This window comes from Rhipicephalus sanguineus, chromosome 8 (genome assembly GCF_013339695.2).
Source record: "Rhipicephalus sanguineus isolate Rsan-2018 chromosome 8, BIME_Rsan_1.4, whole genome shotgun sequence".
Lineage (NCBI taxonomy): Eukaryota > Metazoa > Arthropoda > Arachnida > Ixodida > Ixodidae > Rhipicephalus > Rhipicephalus sanguineus.
The window spans coordinates 137,434,937-137,453,783 of NC_051183.1; the positions used below are offsets into that span (position 1 = coordinate 137,434,937).

The 18,847-nt window shown below is 45.3% G+C and overlaps 1 protein-coding gene across 1 annotated transcript in view; it reads right to left on the reverse strand.

The window, feature by feature from the left end:
• LOC119403527 (uncharacterized) overlaps window positions 1-16,384 on the reverse strand; it is a 55,717-nt gene extending 39,333 nt beyond the window's left edge. The window contains exons 1-2 of the mRNA XM_037670457.2: window positions 16,128-16,384; window positions 14,162-14,320 (exon numbers count right to left, since the gene is read on the reverse strand). Coding sequence (XP_037526385.1) covers window positions 14,162-14,320; window positions 16,128-16,262 — 294 coding nt within the window. The 5' untranslated portion in view covers window positions 16,263-16,384. The remainder of the gene's footprint in view (window positions 1-14,161; window positions 14,321-16,127) is intronic.
• Window positions 16,385-18,847: the final 2,463 nt, after the last annotated feature.

The window sequence follows — 18,847 nt, forward strand, 5'->3', positions numbered from 1 at the left end:
TGAAATTTAAGTCCATTTACTTGTAATGCTGCTTATCTGCATGCGAATTTATGCTCATTGAGCATGTAGTGAAGAATGCAGTAATCTTTTGCCGCAATCGTGCACTTAGCACTTCAGTGGTCACGAACTACGTTTCCAGCGTGGAATGGAGCGTGGGTTCACAACTAGCTTGGTTCTCTCACAATATTTCACGCAGTGCCCTAAGTCGTCCCCATTTTTTTAACATCGAAGCTGTTCTTAGTCGAGGCTTCACCATTCGTTGGCGTGGCGGTGATCACGTGGCCTCACAGTGTGGCGAGAGTGAGGCTTCGTAGAAAGGGGAGGGCAGCGCCAAGTTGCGAGAGGCGAGTGGGAGGAGGGAAGATGTCGAGGCTCGAAGGAGGGGCGAACCTTCGAGAAACGCGCCAAGACGGGGTGAGAGTGAGGCTCAGTGGAGTATAAAAGAGCGTGTCATTGTCAGTGTTCAGGAGTTAGCGCTTTCAGAATGGCGAACATTTCTCCTTCTCCCGATGAAGAAGCTGCCTGACGTAACTGCCGACGCGAGAACGGGCGTGTCCCCGCCGAGCCAACCGGTATGTTCGCGCAAGAGAGGCCGAAGTCAAGCGTCAACGAAGGGAAGACTCGAAAAACATAGAAGCACGATAGCCTGAAGAAGAAGGGACATCACCTTCGCCGTTTCGACAGTGATCGCGAAGTGGAGCGGGCCAGAGTTTTTTTTAACGCTTGCATGTCGCCATTTCATGCACTTCCCTTGCCATTATCAGGGATAGAGGTGTCAGTTGCCCAGAGGCCACATACTTTGGCGGCCCAATTTAGAGGTGTCACTTTCATATATACATGTGGCCCACTGTTGTGGTATCACCGATGTGGTACATGGGAACATGTGGTGCACTGCTTAGACGAACCATGCGTAAACAAGCATTTGTACATTCAGCACAATAATGACGAAATTTAATTTGCGAAAAGTACTTCCCCGCGACATTAAAGAATGTAATCAACTGCCTCAGGTCATGGTCTCGACAAATGACACAGACTTTGTAAGTGCGCAAAGACAGCATATTCGTGGCAGCGCGTAACACGTATTCTGACATGCAGAACCTACGCTATTCGTGTGATCACTCGTCGTGTCTTCGTTATTGGGGTGTTTGTCTTTCGTGTGTTTACATCGTAACCACTACCGGCGTTTTTTTTTCCCTCTCTAACATCCCCTATAGTAAAGCCTTCGGGAGATCGTAGTATCACAATAAATAAATAAATAAATAAATAAATAAATAAATAAATAAATAAATAAATAAATAAATGCGCAGTTTGTCTTGTCCGGCTCCCCCTCCCCTGCCCCGCTCAACACCAACTAGGTCGTCCCCCGTTCCCCGCCTACGCCTGACTCTCCGCACGCGTAGTGTGCACACACGTGAACTGTTCAACTTTTGAAGGTAACTAAGTTGCTGCGCCGGTAAGTTTTATGCAAAGACTTTGTGTAAAATAAAGCTAAACAACTGTGTGTAGAAAAGCTTTATTTCAGAATAAGGCGCATCGAACATTGAAGCTCCGTGAGGGTAATACACCACAAGTACAACACTCTACAAAAGGAGTCAATTTACTCCTTTACTCTTTTTTGGCGAGTCCTGACTTGTCACATGTGTAACTCTGTTTAAATTGGTGAAAACATCGATGGACGACGTCAAGGTGAAAAAATATTTACTGACATTTCGGCTCCCACACGGGAGCCTTGTTCACAATGAATCGCAATACACAAGGCTCCCGTGTGGAAGCCGGAACGTTAGCAAATATTTTTCACATTTGTCGGCGTCCATCAACATTGTAACCAATGCTTCATCAAAATGAGATTTCGTCAGACCATCGACTTCAACTATCTTTAACGGTACACGTTATGGAGATCATTACACCCTCTAACAGTAAGGCAATGCTAAAGTTTTGATGAAGTGTTGTGCTGGTGCATCAGGCTGATGTGCATATCAAGCATGTAAATGCATGACGTTCTTCGTAGTGTATCAAGTAAGGATGAGCATTTTGGCTGCTTCTTTATTTTGCATCTTGTGTTTAAGATCATAAAGTGTGTGTATCAAGAGTGTGAACAAAATGGTTGTACCTCAGCTGTTGTTTTTGGCTGTACAAGGGGCGAAGGACTCCCTCAAGCCAATCTTTTATGACCTTTCCCTTCGCCTCCGATCACATGTGTTGCGACAAATCAATAAACATCAGTCAAATCAATCAGTCAATCTTCCGAGAGTCTTGGGAGGCACGACGTTCGAACAAAATGTCAGCTAACGTTGCCATTTCCGAGTAGGCAGTTCCCATATCTCATATATGGGTCATTTCTGAAGGGTATTCGGCGTCTAGGGTTGGAGAAGCATATCGATACCAATCTCCACAATAACTAAAATCTGGACGCCGATTCTGAAATATAGAGTTTTGGTTTCGCGGTTACGTTTCAATACAACAAGACCGCATGGGGTGCCTTACGAAAGAGAAATGCTTAAGACCAGTCACGTCTGTGTAGCTTACCCGAACAAAGCCTTATTATTTACTATAGGCGGGAAATTGATGCGAGCACTATTTCCCAATGTGACAAACAGTCGCTAGGTCATAAAAAAAAATGGGACGAAGAGTGTCACGTGCGGGCCGCTAGCGAAGGGTCGGCGGGCCGCATGCGGCCCGCATGTTTGGGACCAGTGTTCTTCAATCATACGATTTACGAAACTGCGTCTGAAACACGGACATTGTGGCCGGGTTTCTATTCTGCGGGGGCCTGCAGATTTTCGTGTCATCTGGCAGCAGCAATGTAAAACACTAGATCGCCGCGGCGCCGCCCCTGCGTGCGCTCCTCGCAAGCTGCTCAACTCCACACGCAGCGCTGACGTCGTCGCGAGCGTTTAGAGTTTCTTTTTTTAGGGGCGAAGCTCCTTAAGGCGGCACCCGTTCGTCCCTCGTAGTCGTAGTCGTAGTGAGTAACCAGTCTTACGCTTTGACCTCCAAGGTGGTGCCGGTGGGAGATTTTTCCTGTGCGTTGTTGAACAATAAAAAATTCGCAGCGTTAGCTAAAACCGACTTCTTCTGTCTCTCATTCCCATTAGCAGCCATTCTTTACCTCCAAGGTAGTGCCTGGTGAGATTTCTCCTGTGCGTGATTAAACAATAAAAATTTTGTTCAAAACGCCGTTGATTGATGAAATAAACCAACGAAAGACGCCAGATGTTTTGTAAAAGCAAAACGAAAGAACGCCAGATGTTTCTAAAGCAAAACGAAAAGGCGCCAGCTGCTTAACGAAAGACGCCAGATGTTTTCTAAAGCAATGGTTTTCTAAACAATGAAAATTCACAGCGTACATGTAAAATTAAAGTGAGCTGCAAGTCGTCATAACTCATCGAACCTTTAGTATAAACGCGCCCGATCTCACGTCGGTGATGATGTACTGGGCAGAATTCACGGAAGATTCACGGTTTACCGATGAACCTCCGCAGCTTCGCCCACTCATCATCATTCACTCCGTGGATATGCTGTGATTTTTTTTGTCAACAGATTTATTTATTTCCAATACCTCAAAGGCCCCTATTAAGGGGTTTTACATGAGGGGTGGGCAGTAGATTAACATAGCACAAGTTTTACAATGTCTTCTTTGAAGAGTATCGAACTGGAGTGGTGCACGGTGCTGGCGGGGAGAGCGTTCCAGTCCTTTGACGTGCGCACGAAAAACGAGGATGAATGCGCTACGGTCCGAGCATAGGGCGGGTGAACAGATTTGGTGTGGTTGAGTCTGCTGGAATGGCGATGAGCTGGAACGATTGCAGGTGTACAAGGGGTAGCGTGATAAATTTGTGAAAAAGACTGAGCCGAGCGACTTTGCGGCGAAGAGCAAGGTTCGGAAGATTAATACGAGATTTAAGCACCGTAATACTGCTAGTGTATGAGTAGTCAGAGAGGATAAACCTAGTTGCACGATTTTGGACAGATTCTAATGTTTTGATCAGGTTACGTTGGTGAGGATCCCATATGGTACATGCATATTCTAACTTGGGTCGCAGTAGAGTGTTATAAGCTAGCAGTTTTAGTGAAGATGGTGCTAGGCGTAAGTTCCGGCGGAGGTAACCGAGTACGCGGTTAGCTTTGCTGGCTATATTGGTTATGTGGGGTGTCCAAGTGAGATCGGTGGTGAGTTCTATGCCAAGGTATGTATACGAGGAGACAGAGGAAATTGGAGAATTGTTAAGAAGGTATTGTGGTGTGTGGTAGTCTTTCCTTCGATGGAAACAGAGAAGAGATGTTTTATTAACGTTTAGTGACATCAGCCACTTGGCGCACCAGTCTTCAACGTGAATTAGGTCAGATTGTAGCGCTAGGGTGTCGTTACTGTTGTGAGCTGCAAGTCGTCATAACTCATCGAATCACGCGGTAATCAGCCGACACCCGTGATTTCGGCCAATGGCGTGTCCGGATTTCAATACATGGAGCCTATGGGGAGTTTCGCATCTCCTATGGTTGAAGAAATCTGTTTCAGAACCCTGGTTTAGAAAGCGGCCACTGATTATCTGCGTGCTACGTACGAGCAAGTAAACCGCCTCGGCGTAATGAGGGCAACAGGCGGGGGCTTCTAAATATGTTTGCTGAGCTCCAAGGGCTATAAAAGAGCGTCGCAACAGTTGTGACACATGACCAGCACTCCCTTCTTTTCCACCCCTATAAGTGTGCGCGTTGATGACACTATTTTCTACTGAATCGCGCAGTGTTACAACAAAATAGGCGTCACATTGTGCGCTCTTAAGCAATTGTATGAGGACGAGAGCAGAACCTTTAACAAGTCGAACTTCATTAAATCACTTTGGGCTAGTTAGAATATACCCTTGACGGCCAGAGCAATTGTGTCTCTTGTCTTGTTTGCGCTGGCCGTCATGAGGTCGAGCTTTGCCACGCATATTTATTTGCCCGTGGTTTTGGATATGGCGCGTCTGCTTGTATGGTCGGCTTGTCGCTGTCTCAAGCGCGGTTTGCTACTGCACTATATCTCCAGGACTGGCTGGACCCCACTGCAGTACTGTCTATATAAGCATAGGCGCGCGCAGGGTTGTACCTTAGCGGGGGAAAGGGTGGGGGCAGTGATTCCACTCCTGCGCCAACTGCGCCAAAGTGCGCCAAATTGTATTTACTGCGCCATCCTGATAATATCGACGAAAATTGCGCCAAACTGCGCCAAAGTCTCGGGTTTGAGGGCCTCTATTACCGGCAATCGCACCGCCGGCGCGTCACAACATGTGCAGCTTGATCTTGGGGCTGACAAAGTCGCAACCATGGACGAAGAATTATTCCGCTGAATAAAAAGCGCTCGCGCGTGCGTCCTGAGTAAGCCATGATATGCCATGCACGGTGCCGACGCAGCTTCTGTTCTGCAAGTCGGCTCGACAGCAAAACGCGCTCTCCGCAGAGGCTCGTGACGTCTAGGCCTATCGGTAGCGAGAAAGTGCGACGGCGATTCATCGGCGGACGTCGTCTGTTCCAGAAACGCTGCTGATAGCTCGTTTCAAGCGTCGCACGGCACGCAAGGAAAGCAATGTTCAGTAATAACTACATACGTGCCGCTAAAATGTCTGTCACTTCTGTTTCTGGACATCGCGGAATGAAATCTGAGATCGCTAGCAATAGATATGGAGCAATATCGAATTTTCCTTGCTTCGCGTTTATGGAAGAGCACGCGAACGGTGGGAACGCGTTGACACTTTTCCTCAGATATACTTTATCCATGGATCTTCATCCAGAAGACCTTTTTCGTAATTCCCTCCACCAGCACATCCGAGTTTGTAATCGCTTTGCGCTAAATACCCCTTAAAAGGCCCTGCCCTTTCGAGCTCACTAGCTAGGGTTCCAATTCGAATTTTTGCTTGCTTTTTTAAAAATGTCATCTCATTAGTAAAAGCACATCTCCCGGTCGCAGCAGCCACAAATGCGCAGCTGTAGCGGGCCCGTCGCTGACGGCCCACATTGAAGGGGCTACGCCATGTTACACGTCCGCCCCTCGCTTTCGAGGGTCAATAGCTGACGGTTAAAAAAACCCAGTTTCGCTTAAGGGCGAAGCAACGAAGGCGATACCAACAAATTGTTTTGTTAAACGAAGTAAGGCTAGCAGCTAACTCTTTTGGATTCGATCTCGCGCAACTCAACAAAACGCTGGTTTAAGGAAAAATGGCCGCTCCAGGAACCGAAGCGTTTTCGTGCTCTTAGTTCTCTAAACGCAAAGTAAGCGTTGAGAGCACATCAAATCTACGAGCCGTCTCCTGATGCCTCGAGATAGCGCGCGCGCAAGCGACTGCGCCCGTATAACGATGCGGTCCCCTCCCTCCCCTTCGCTTCCCTGGCGTCTCTTCATGCTCCTTAAGAAAGGCGGGCGGGGCGTTTCCTCTACGATGAACAATCGACGGCAGGCCCGCACGTGGGAAGGTGTTTTCTCATGCACTCTCCGTGCGACGGAAACAGACGGCCGGCTAGTTTAATCTCCGCTTCAGCCGCGTTCGTCGCCAGCGCTCGCGAGCTTTTACGCGCGGCTAGAATGCGCGTGGTGATGTTATTAATTTGGACTTTATACGGAAAATTACGGCAACGGCGACGCCAAAAATCCGCCGAGAGTGTCCATATAATTGCTATCACAATAAAAAAAAATTGAGCCATTTCACTCTGTGAAGTGGATGATAACCGAAGCTGTTTCGCGCACGGCACAGAGATGACATGGTGGAGGACAGTTTGGTATGTGAGGCCAGGTTGTTAACGTTCAATACGCAATAATAATGCGAAAGCCTTAGATGCTTTATCAAACACAAAAATTGACTGTCGGCGGCGTCAATCGATTGATGCAAAAAATAATCATCATGTGATGGCGTCATCATCACGTCATAGATATTTAAAACTTGTGAAGGCGTCATGACGTCATATATCGTGAAGTCACGTGATGACGTCATCACATGACATCATCGCTTTAGACTGCTTCCGTGATCGGTGCGCTGATCATGGAGCTAGCGCAAAACCAGGTGAGATGCAGAAAGCTTGCAGAGAGGGAGGGGAAGGATCAACCCGTCGATCGAGAAGAAAAAGAACCTGGCTTTCGCCTTGGGGTCGTCTTAGGGGAATGCATTAGGGACAGTGTGGCTCTTTGGTATTGAGGCACTGCTGTACGTCACGGCGTTTGTCTACCACATCCGCTGATAACCACATAGATGTATTTGGAGTGTTATTTCACAAAATGCAATTTTATTGATCCGGTATTCTGTTTATTTGCTACTGTAGAAAATAATCGCCAAAGAGGTTAATCCAGAACACTCAACTGCATGAGCCCTTATTTTTTCATTAGCGAGTGAAATATGGAGTTCTCCTGAGATGATTTTTTTCCACGAGATTTGCAATGAATCGAAATATTTCTAGCCTTCATAAGAGCCCCATAATAATATTCAGGTGCTTGAATGTTAATGCAACATGCTTCTGTAGTGCACTCCAGGATGTAAAATTTGCTGCTCCTGAGTGCTCCCAGATGCAAAATTATCTGCTCCAAAGTGCTCCAAAATGAAAATTTTTGCTGCTCCAAAGTGCTTCAAAACGGAAATATTGCTGCTCCAAAAATTGCTCCAAATCGGAAGTCCTCGGTAGCATGAATTGACCGAGCACCCCCCACCGCTTTCTTACCGTTCGTCGAGTCCGAAAGCCCACAAGCTTAGAAGTGGATGCAAAAATGAAAATGGGGCGATAACATGAGGGGTCCTAGGCAGCGATGATCGCTAAAAACCTGTATGGCCATGACCCTCCATATGGCGGGACAGGTCCGACTGAGTGAGGATATGGGGCAGACTTGGCGCCCTCCTCAGAAGATTATGGGGAGCAGGGGGGCGCCGCTCTCCTGCCCTGCAATTCATATATACATATATGTACTAGTGATGCAGACTTATCGAGGGTACTATCGATACTATCGATAGCTGAGTCAGTATCGATGGCAAAAAAAGAAACTATCGATAGCAGATTCGACAGCACTACCGCTAGTATAAAATCAACCGCGCGAACTCATTACAGCATAAAGTTATTTCTCCGGGTGCATGGTATATAGTTGAGCAGGAGGAGTAGACTGAAGGGCAAGAAAGTACATGTTTGCGTTGGTTTAACAGTTATTCTTAGGGTTTAACGTCCCAAAACCACGATATGATGATGAGGCACGCCGTGGTCGAGGACTGCGGCAATTTCGGCCTCCTGGGCTTTTTTGACGTGCCCCTAAAGATAAGTACACGGGCTTCAAGAACTTCCGCCTTCATCGAAAATGCGGCCGCCGGGGCCGGGATTCGATCCCGCGGCGTTCGGGTCAGCAGTAGGGCATCATAACAGTCGACCACCGTCACGGGTTGTGGTGCTTGACCAGAACGCTTCATTGACACATGATAATTAAGTTAAAACTGTTTAGCTGTAGCGGGAAGGAAGCCGTTACATGTGGTGGAACTGCGCGGCTTCCCATTTATATCGGCTTTTTATGATTTCAAAAGAGGAAGAATTGAAGGGCTAAGTTTGCTAATTCTAAGGGGTAACTGGCGGCTTTTGAACATGAATTTATTGATGGACATATTCCGCAATTGTCACCGCAAAAATACTTTATTTCTCTCGCGAAAAATTGCTTATAAATTAAACGAACTTAGTATTGCTGATATTAGGCTATCGCGAATGTTCTGGCAATATCGCCGACCAGCAACAGCATCATTAATTACACGACTATCGATAGTACACTCTTAGAAAAATATGGGCATATTCACTAACAAAATACTAATAGTAAATTGCAGGTTAGTGAAATTCACTACCTTGTTAGTAAGTGAATTGTACTAACTCGAATGCTTAGTCCGATACTAAATTCTTAGCAACCGCACCACCGACTTAGTATCCGTACTAACGCTTGCGGACTACAATTAGCGAACAAGAGGTTTTCGCCTATTTTGTTTATATCTGCGCGGGCATTGCCATATCAAGTTGATTGTACTGCAAAGCCATGTATAAAGCGAAATGAAAAAATATGTATATGGCACGGCTTGTTGCACCAATTAAGAACCACTAATTTCTTTTTTAATTCATTACCACAGTAAGTATGCATCACAACATTGTGGCATGAACACATGCATGCGAGAACGCACACATTCACACACAGAATAGCAAGGCTTCTACGCACGCGCCATCTACTCTAACTGCAGCTTGATGGCTATTTATGTGCCTACTTTGGAATATCACAAACTATACTGGTTAGTAGTCATAGAACTTAAAGAGATAATCCATTATTTTTTACCCGGTGACTTGTATCCCACTGTTTGCATATATGTATGTCACCACGTAGCACGATACTGTTATTGCAACATAATCTAGAAAATTACAGTTTTTTCTAACTTCTGCATAAGACTATCACAAGTACAGCATAATCGACATCTACGAAGGCATCGGCATAAACGACATCTACTACGGCATCTACGAAGCATCTGGCAACATAGGTGATTTAGAAGTTACCTAATTAAAGAAACTAAATAAGGCTCCCTGGTTAGTAACGGCGACATTTACCAGCTTTACTAGCGGCTTACTAGTAAAGGGATGTCGCTGAGGTTGTAAAATATGCCTGAAACTAGCCAATGCACGCATGTACTAACTGTTTACTAACTTTTTTCTAAGAGAGTATTATCGCTAATAATATTATCGATGGTACTACCAATAGTACTATCGATAGTTTATCGGCAGTAGCACTATTGATAATAACAGAGAGCTGAGCTAGTTGGTAAGTATTCGTGTTAAAGAGACAGGGCGTGCAAACATGGACACAAGAGAGAAGTGAAGACACCACAGACACGCCCTGTATCTTTGCACGCCCTGTCTCTGTAACATGAGTACAATTGATAGTTTATTTACACTATCGATAGTTTCAAAAAAACTATCGAAGCTATCGATAGTCAATTTACCCATTGCTTCGCATCGCTCATATGTAGATGAATCAAGGTTTAAATGCAGCAGAGCTTCAACGTTATGCGACGCATCGCGATGACATCCGTGCAAGTTTAATTAAACGAGGTTTAAGCGAAAGTTTGAATCTCCTACACGCTCAAAAGGTCGATGGTACGACTTTGTACGCGCTCACAACTTAGAAGCTCAAAAGCTCAAGGGTTCGACTCCTTGCACGTTCGGAAAGTCCCAGTCTTGAGTCCCCACACGCTGCGAAGGTCGAGGGTACGATACCCTACATATTTCGAAGGAAGAGGATTCGCGTAACTCTACATTCATGAGGTCGAGGGTTCAACTGCCTACATGCTGAGCGGTAAAAGAAAAATCACAAGGTCCCTTATTTATCAGCCTCAGTCTATTTGGAAGGCGAAAGTCATCATCTCCTTCTTTTTCTTCTAAGCCGATGTATTGAACCTCCGTGCCCTCCTACAAAAGCTTTCTGTAAGTAACGTGGTTTTGCAATGCCTCCAGGATCGGAGGCATTGTAAGCTTTCTGCAACTCACCTTGTATTGAATTGCCTCCGGGATCGGCTCACCTTTGACCGACAAATTATGGCATGTGATGACGTCATCATGTGGCGTCATGATGAACTCACATATTTTAGCGATCAGTGACGTCATAATGGCGTCACCATATGACGCCATCTCATGGTGATGATTTTTTGCGTCAATCGTGTTGACGCCGCCGATGTAGGACGCCGAAGCGGACACCGGTCAATTTTCGCATTTTATGAGGCATTTAGGGCTCTCGTATTAATATTCTGCTTTGCCTCAGAAACAGGCTTTCGGGTGGGACCCGCGTAACGGTGAAGCGTTCGTGCTCTGCTAATGCAAACGGCAGGTTATAATGCGATGTCGTTGTTTCTGACAAAGGTAATGCATACAGATGAGTATTGATGGCATCACCTTCGATAACGTTTGTCGAGGCTTCGGGGTTTCTTAATAAGGAAACCAGAAAACAAAGACACATGGCGAGCAGCATCTGTTAAGATAAATTTGCCTGTTTTAACTCGCAGCGAGTGTGAGAACGAAGCTGTCTTTTTTTTATTTATTTATTTATTTATTTATTTATTTATTTATTTATTTATTTATTTATTTATTTATTTATTTTGTTTCGCTGTAACCTAACGTGTTATCGTCAAGAAGATGACGTCTTACAAAGGCGAACAGATGCCGTGCTGTTCTCGTCTCTCTTTTCCGGTTCCATGCTTCACACTGTTTCCGTTCTGCTGGCACCTAACGCGAGATATAACACTATTGAACACTTTTCACTTCCGGCCCGTTCAATTCCACCTGAACATTCGTCAGGCGCCAACTAGTATATCTCGGTTATGCAGTATTCATATGCACGTCCGCACGCTTCCGTAACAAAGCGCTATGTGACAAGTAATACAATAATTGCACTTATTCAATTCCCGGCCACGGCGATCGCATTTCTGTTCTGGCTTGCTGTGGAGAGCTTGAGGTGTGTCGCCTCTAGCCTACTCCATTTATATAGGTTCTGCAGCCACAAAAAAAAAAGAAGAAAGAAAGAAAAAGGTTACCAAAAACAAAAATGAACAAATAAAGAAAAAACATATGACAAGGAGTGCACCTAAATGTAAGCAACCAATCCGTAACCCCTTACTACGGCATGCTTCATAATCATATCGTAGTTTTGGCACGTAATACCCGAGCAATTCATACTATAAATGAGACAATATGAAACCCGCCACGGGTGCTCACGTTAAACAAAAGGCAGTATTGCATACACCCGCTTCCTTTCCGTGCGTTTGACAGTTTACACATGCGCCATTCGCGTAGGGCAAACGCGGCCCGCAGCCAGGCGTTCGCGTGCGCTGTTACAACGGACGCGAGCGATTCTCAAGGACCCGTTCACCGTCGCCTTCGTACACATAGTCTCTGCACTCGGCACGGCCGTGTGGTCCTTGGCTTTTCACCCCGCACTGGCGAGCGTCTAAGCCGCCAGAATACGCCGTCGTCGACTGCAGCGAAGCTCGGCACGCTGCTACCCCGTTGTTCCTCTTGGCACGAGCAGCAGTGCCTAACACTCCGACGATGACCGACACAGAAAACAGCAGGCAGTACAGGCCGGGAAGATAAGAAATGCTTTGGAAGGGGTGGGGGGGGGGGGCGTACAGAGGAGGGAAATGTAATTATTTATCCTTATTCCTTCCCGTGCTTAATTATCGCCGTGCTGAGTATCTTGGCACCGTCTAATATTATCGAACGTAAATTATGCGCCACTCGCTGCTTCGCGCGAGCGTTCTCTCGAGAAACAGTGCCTCTTTTCGAATGACCCTGAACGCTGGAATGAAGCGTCATTTTTTTTTTGTTTTACTTTTGGTGTTCTACCGTGGTTAGGATAAGAAAGGTTAAATTAAGATGGACGGATCGTCTTTACGCATTCTGGCAAGCTTACCCTCCCCTACCACACTTGATGTATGTTGCATGCCCAGTCTCACGGGAGAGGACAAACAAAAAACACAAGAAAAATGTGACGTTCGGAAGCCAAGAGGAAACATGACGCTTGTCCTGATTTCGTCACTTGACTAATTTCCTTCGTGACTGTGTTATTATGCTTACCGTTACAAGGGATGTTGTTCCCATCTGCAAGCAGGGTTAGTCCCCGCAACGTAGAAAATATGAGGTGTTCTTTCTTTCACGGCCAACGCCTTGTCTTTTCACTGTGTTCTGATCGTAAGGGTATCACCGGGAGGGGTTTGGGAAAGGAGGCCTTAAGATGGCCGAACTGCAACGGTTCAGGTGTAGAATTTGGGTACTTGTAAAGGAGCCTTGTAGGGGCAGAAACGACCTCGAAATCGCGTCTGCCAGTCTTCCTGTGTTGTTTCGAGAAGGTGTAAATCCGTAAGAAATGTATTCTTAAAATATGTATATGGCCTGACGAAACAAGGCCGCTGATTGAAAAAAGAAAAAAAGAAAAAAAGAAGGCGCTGCGTGCCGACGCACGCAGTCAGTGGAGAACTGCGCGACAAGCGGTGCTTTCAGACGCGACCGCTTGATCGGCGCACATCAGTAATCCACGGCCGCTAGCTGGTGAACGATAGGCCGAATGCTAGCGAACGGCTCGCTCAAATTAGGTAGCGTACGCTGGTTCGCGTAAGTAAGGAAACTGTAGTCGCTCTTACACAAGTATTTGTTTTTGTTAGATGCACAAGCCCTTCTTGGTGAATCAGACACTTTCAGACACTTTCACCGTATCTATCTATCTATCTATCTATCTATCTATCTATCTATCTATCTATCTATCTATCTATCTATCTATCTATCTATCTATCTATCTATCTATCTATCTATCTATCTATCTATCTATCTATCTATCTATCTATCTATCTATCTATCTATCTATCTATCTATCTATCTATCTATATCTATCTATCTATCTATCTATCTATTCTATCTATCTATCTATCTATCTATCTATCTATCTATCTATCTGTGTGTTTCTGCTCTCGCAGTCCCTTTGCTAAACTATAATTGACGTGGCGTAGTTTCCATGGGTAACGAACATGCATAACGGTTCATAGCACGAATAGCGCGCCATGCATATCCCGTACGCCACGGTGTACATGACAAAGTCACATCGTGTCGCCGTGGTGGTCGTTTTAGTACGTTTTAGGCTTTTTGTATACCGAAATGCACATCCCATGACGTGCGTCTATTAAGAAAATGAACGATTGGCCACAAAAACGAATTTCCAGGACATACATGTAATATATATCATGGCATGAACGACACCAGTTACATGATGCAGAGGTCTTGAAGGCGTCGTTGTCGTTTCATTAACATGACACATACCAGAATGCTCATGCTTTCATGAGAAACATATGTGGCAACGAATTGCCTGTCATGAACTGAATCGCATGACATGTCGTGGATAGCATGACATGCGTGGCATGCACGTAATGGCAGTCATTTTTTAGCTAGAATATCTCAATATGAACGACAAAACATCAATTACATGATATACGTGTGATGACAAGTACCGCACTTTACTCGCAGAGAACCAGCACTAGTTGGTGTTTACTGGCATCTAATCATTACTGGCCTACCACGGCTTTCTGGCTAATGAGCTAAATAATGCACTCGATTTAAAGAAGTGAAAGAAAATAAATAGAAGAAATGAAAGGCTTACATGATCGGGTCCGGGTGCCTTGTACTCCGGTTCTATGTCTCCAAGTCCCAGAGCCTCCCTCCTCTGCTTGATGGTGAGCTTGAGGCAGTTCTTGATGAGTACCGACCTCTCCCGCGGGATGCACTGCAAGGTCTCGTCCTCCAAGTACCGAGGCGTCGCCTGCAATGCACGTAATTGATATTATTAAGACGAAGGCCTCAGATGCCTATCAAATGCAAAAATTGACCGACGGCGTCCACACGAGGGATGTAAGAAATCATCACGTAATGGCGTAGCCATATGATGTCATCATGATGTCACATAGAGTGACACCACATGATGACGTCTAAGGCGGAATGTTAGGCTCTAGTCGGCATCGAGAGTAGTATGACACGGTTACTAGGGTTAAATGAGACGAGGACGAGAAGAATAATCACGCTAGATGTCAAGTGATGACGTTATCAGATGACATCGTCGCTTAGTCAAAACTGGGCCGATCACGGAGGCAATGAAAAACCAGGTGAGGTGCAGAATGCTTGCGTGGAATGCCTCCGATCTTGGAGGCAGTGAAAAACCACGTTAAGTTCCGAAAGCTTTCGGAGGGGGGGGGGGGGGAGGAATCAATACATAGACACAAATGGAAAAAGATGGATTTCGCCTTCGAGTCGTCTTAGGCGAATGCATAGGGGACCCTGTGAGTTTGTTATATTACGGATCATGTCAACATTTGTGCGTTGTATAGTCAGCCTTCTTTCCTGAACTTATTTTCTACTCAATACGCAGCTGACTGCAAGTCTTTTATTTATCCACATGCGCTAACACTTCTGGAAAATAGGATTTAAGCCGTGTGACACTTATCGATGCGTGAACAAGAACTTACTATGGAGTACTGTTGACAAATTGGCAAATTACGAATATCTTAAGTAACCGTCAGCAAATACTACATTTAATTATATTTTCTTCTTCATGACCATCCTTTAGCAGGTGATTAGCAGGTACTCTTTTGAACTCTGGCTTTATTTTACGATGCGGCAGCACTAAATTTCCATCTATTGTGTCAGATCTGATTTGACTGATCTAGCTGTTTTCTAAAATATCTCAATTTCCTAACCAGTAGCGATGTCACATTTTCACCCTTTCGTTGTCTGTCTATTTTTTTTTCTTTCTTTCTAATGATCACTTGCAGTATATTCTGTAACAATTTTATTGCACGCTGCAGTGGCAAGAACTTTGCGTTTTTCTTTTGTGCGATTTCGTGTGCATTCGAGCTGCGAATTAATCTCAGTGTTTTATGTGATTTCAGGAAAATGTGAGACAAATCGGTTTTCCTTTTAATGACTGGAAGAATAAAACACATTTGGTTGTTAGTCAGCGCCGTGGTTTGTGTCTTTTCTTTGTCCCGTCTTTTAGCGCTGTTTTCTACAGTTAATCATGAACCAACCAGCCTAAATGCGTGCCTTATTCCTTTTAGTGTCCCTTTGAAGGGACACTAAGGAAAAATAAGATTGTTTTTCTATAAGTAAATTACTCGTTCATAATACAAATATCCCCACGCTTCCAGCGAGAAGACCCTTGGTAAGCAAAAAGACACGCAGAAAGAAAATGCGGGTGGCTACGCCACCTTGAAATTCCCGCACCAAACGCCTTGACGTCACAGATTTTCACGGCAACTACTAGGTCCCGCGTAATTACTAATCAGTAAAAATGAAATTTATTGTCCTGAGAGGGGACGGTAGACTTAACATACCAATTCTTAGAAAATTTCATTGAGCTAATGCCGCCAAAATACGAAAAATACACTTTGAAATCCGTAACGTCGCGCCCGGAGATTTCGGCGCGATATCGGAAAATAAACCTTAGACAGATTTCTCCTCTCTTGCGATGGTAAAATTAACGCCATTAGAGTTCTCAGAGCACACGTGGTCAATCTAAGCCGATTCATTGTTTCAGTTTAGTGCCCCTTTAAGTTGTTCGCAGGAAGTCCTACCCAGGAGGCGTCGCAGGGCGCCCAGGCTGCCTGGCTGTGCGCCTCGTCCTCTTCCTGTGGCCGCCACTCTGCTCCGTTCGGTGCCAGCGCCAACATGGCGTCCCGGTGCAGCGGTTCCTGCCGCGAGCCGTACATGGTGCGACCTCCGGCGGTGGTAGACGGCGGCGGCGCAGTGCCCGCACTGCTCCAGTGGGTCGGCCGATGCCAGGGCCACGCCGATTGGGCCCCGGAGAGGCTGTGACCGTGGCTCTGCAAAGAAGGGGACACATACGTAAGGGCACGTATTTACAAAGAAAAATTATGATCCAGTTCACTCTGTGCAGGTGGATTACCAGCAAAGCTCTGTATCAAAAGATTTTATTTATTTACTTATTATTTTTTAATTCAATTATTTATTTCATTTATTCAATAGCTTACATATACATTAATTTATTTATTTACTTATTTATTTATTTATTTATTAAATGCGAAGCATTTCTTAGCGAACCTCAGGCACTTTGGGCGTTTCTATCTACGTATCTATCTATCTATCTATCTATCTATCTATCTAGCCGCCTACGTCTGGGCGCTCCCTTGGCCGTCCCCATAACTTGTAATATACCGAAATTGGCACAGCAGAGGATCAGTGAATGACGAACACGATTCACTGGTCATGACTTGAATAACGCAAAATACCTGTCGCGTACGTCATTAAACCCTTTCTCTCAGTCACGTGTGGCACATACCCGCATATCAAAGTTCACATTATGCGGGTATGTGCCACAGGTGGTACAGAGTCCCAACTAACACAGTAACGGCGAATACACACAGTGACACGGAAGGAAAGTGATAATTATAGTATTTATGGGGTGTTACGTCCCAAAACCACATCCCATCACTTCACAAACCGCCGCGGCCGGGATCGAACCCGCGACCTTCGGCTCAGCAGCCGGGCACCGTGACCACTACACCACAGTGGTCTACGCAAGGAAAGTTAGGGAGCTGAAGACAGAGTACCTCTGGTAGACGCTGGGCTACCATCCACTCGTACACGTGGTGCACAACGTCGACCACGTGGATCACGCAAAAAACGGGGTCAAAACTTCCTACAGTAACTCTGCCGAGAGGACCATGGCTCTCATGATTATCGGTGACTTCAGCATTGATTTATCAAAACCCAACAACGCCTGCTTCTTAGACGGCATGAAAGACGGCTTGGATGTGGACAGGGCATCACAAGACCTCGGTGCGACGTCCAGGACAGACGGCATCATAGACCATTTCTTCGTAAAAGCCATCCGCGGTTTCCACCAGCTCTACTATACCTCGCACTTCACTACATACACTTAGACCGAGCAGCGATCACGAACGGATCCGATAACAAGTCCTGTCCAGCTGCCGGTGCTCACTGATCACGGTGATGATGACCTTATTCAAGAACTGCCAAGATCCCCTTGCAGATATGCACACGGGTTCGTGAAACGTGCGTGCGTTCTATGTCAAAACGGATAAGTATAATCATAACAACTGTAACGCAACTCGAAGAACTGCAACTGTGACTGTAACGTACGTGCAGTGCGCCTGCGCGTGCCACTCGGCTGTGTACATATGTATAAGGAATATTTTCTGAATAAAGCTTAGTTTCGAGTAGCGCCTGTCCTGTGTATCTGTGTTCCTTCACTGTCCTATTCGAATTCGCGCTATCAAGTATTGAAGAATATAACCACTACATATCAGCTTACTACGTTTGCTGTTGGTAACATCTATGTTGCTGTTGTGATCGTTAAGCAACTGTAAACAACTAGTTGTATAATACATGCGTCACTTTTGAGAATATGTGCGTGCGTATACCATTTGCACATTTCTCTAGCGTCATTCCGTAACGTTTCGCTCAATATGAAAAACTGCGAAAATGTCACCTTCCAGCGCATGCTTCGCATAACATCGATTCCCATGGTCCGTGGGATCAGCCGAATTTTTTTATTTATTTATTTATTTATTTATTTATTTATTTATTTATTTATTTATTTATTTATTTATCTTCTGCTTATTTTTAGTGATCAAGTGCTGAGTCATAGATTTGCCCAACATCTGCGGCTCAAACCTGCTAGGGGTCTTCTGTTTAGTAGGTAGTTGTTGGAGACTAGATAGGTAGATCTTGACTATGTTCACGGAGTTATGATTTCTTCATATTTCTAATTACTATCAGAGTCAATCTTAGTTTTCTCTTCTTACTCTAATTTGAACTCACGAATGAACAATTTTTTTTGCAAAATTTCCTGTCGCGTTCTTTTAAATACTTTCTTTGGCACGGTTCTCCTCTTGAAGCTTGGAGAGTGGCCACACAGCAGAAAGCACAAAATGCCATGAAGAATTGCTAACGGATTCGAATACGCAGCTTTCATCTGCCAAATAGAGATTCTAGGGTGGTCTTAGAACGGTTTAGGAGGGGCCTGATTTACCGTCTTTCTCGCAGGTGCAGCCTCAGCACAGCTCGTCACTCATCAACTGACCTTAAGGCTTGATCACAAAAGACGTCATGATATCAAGCTAAGTGCGTTCCGGCGGTGCTCCTGTCTATCCTCGCAAAACACTTGTGCTTCTGTGGTGCTACAGGTTTCCTTAAATGCCCAAAATGTCTTTCCGACGCCATTCTGATGCCTCAAAATTCCAAATCAAGATACTCTGTGCTGTTCACGTAGGAACGTTCAAAAACAAAATCAAGCTCTCGTCTGTGTCTC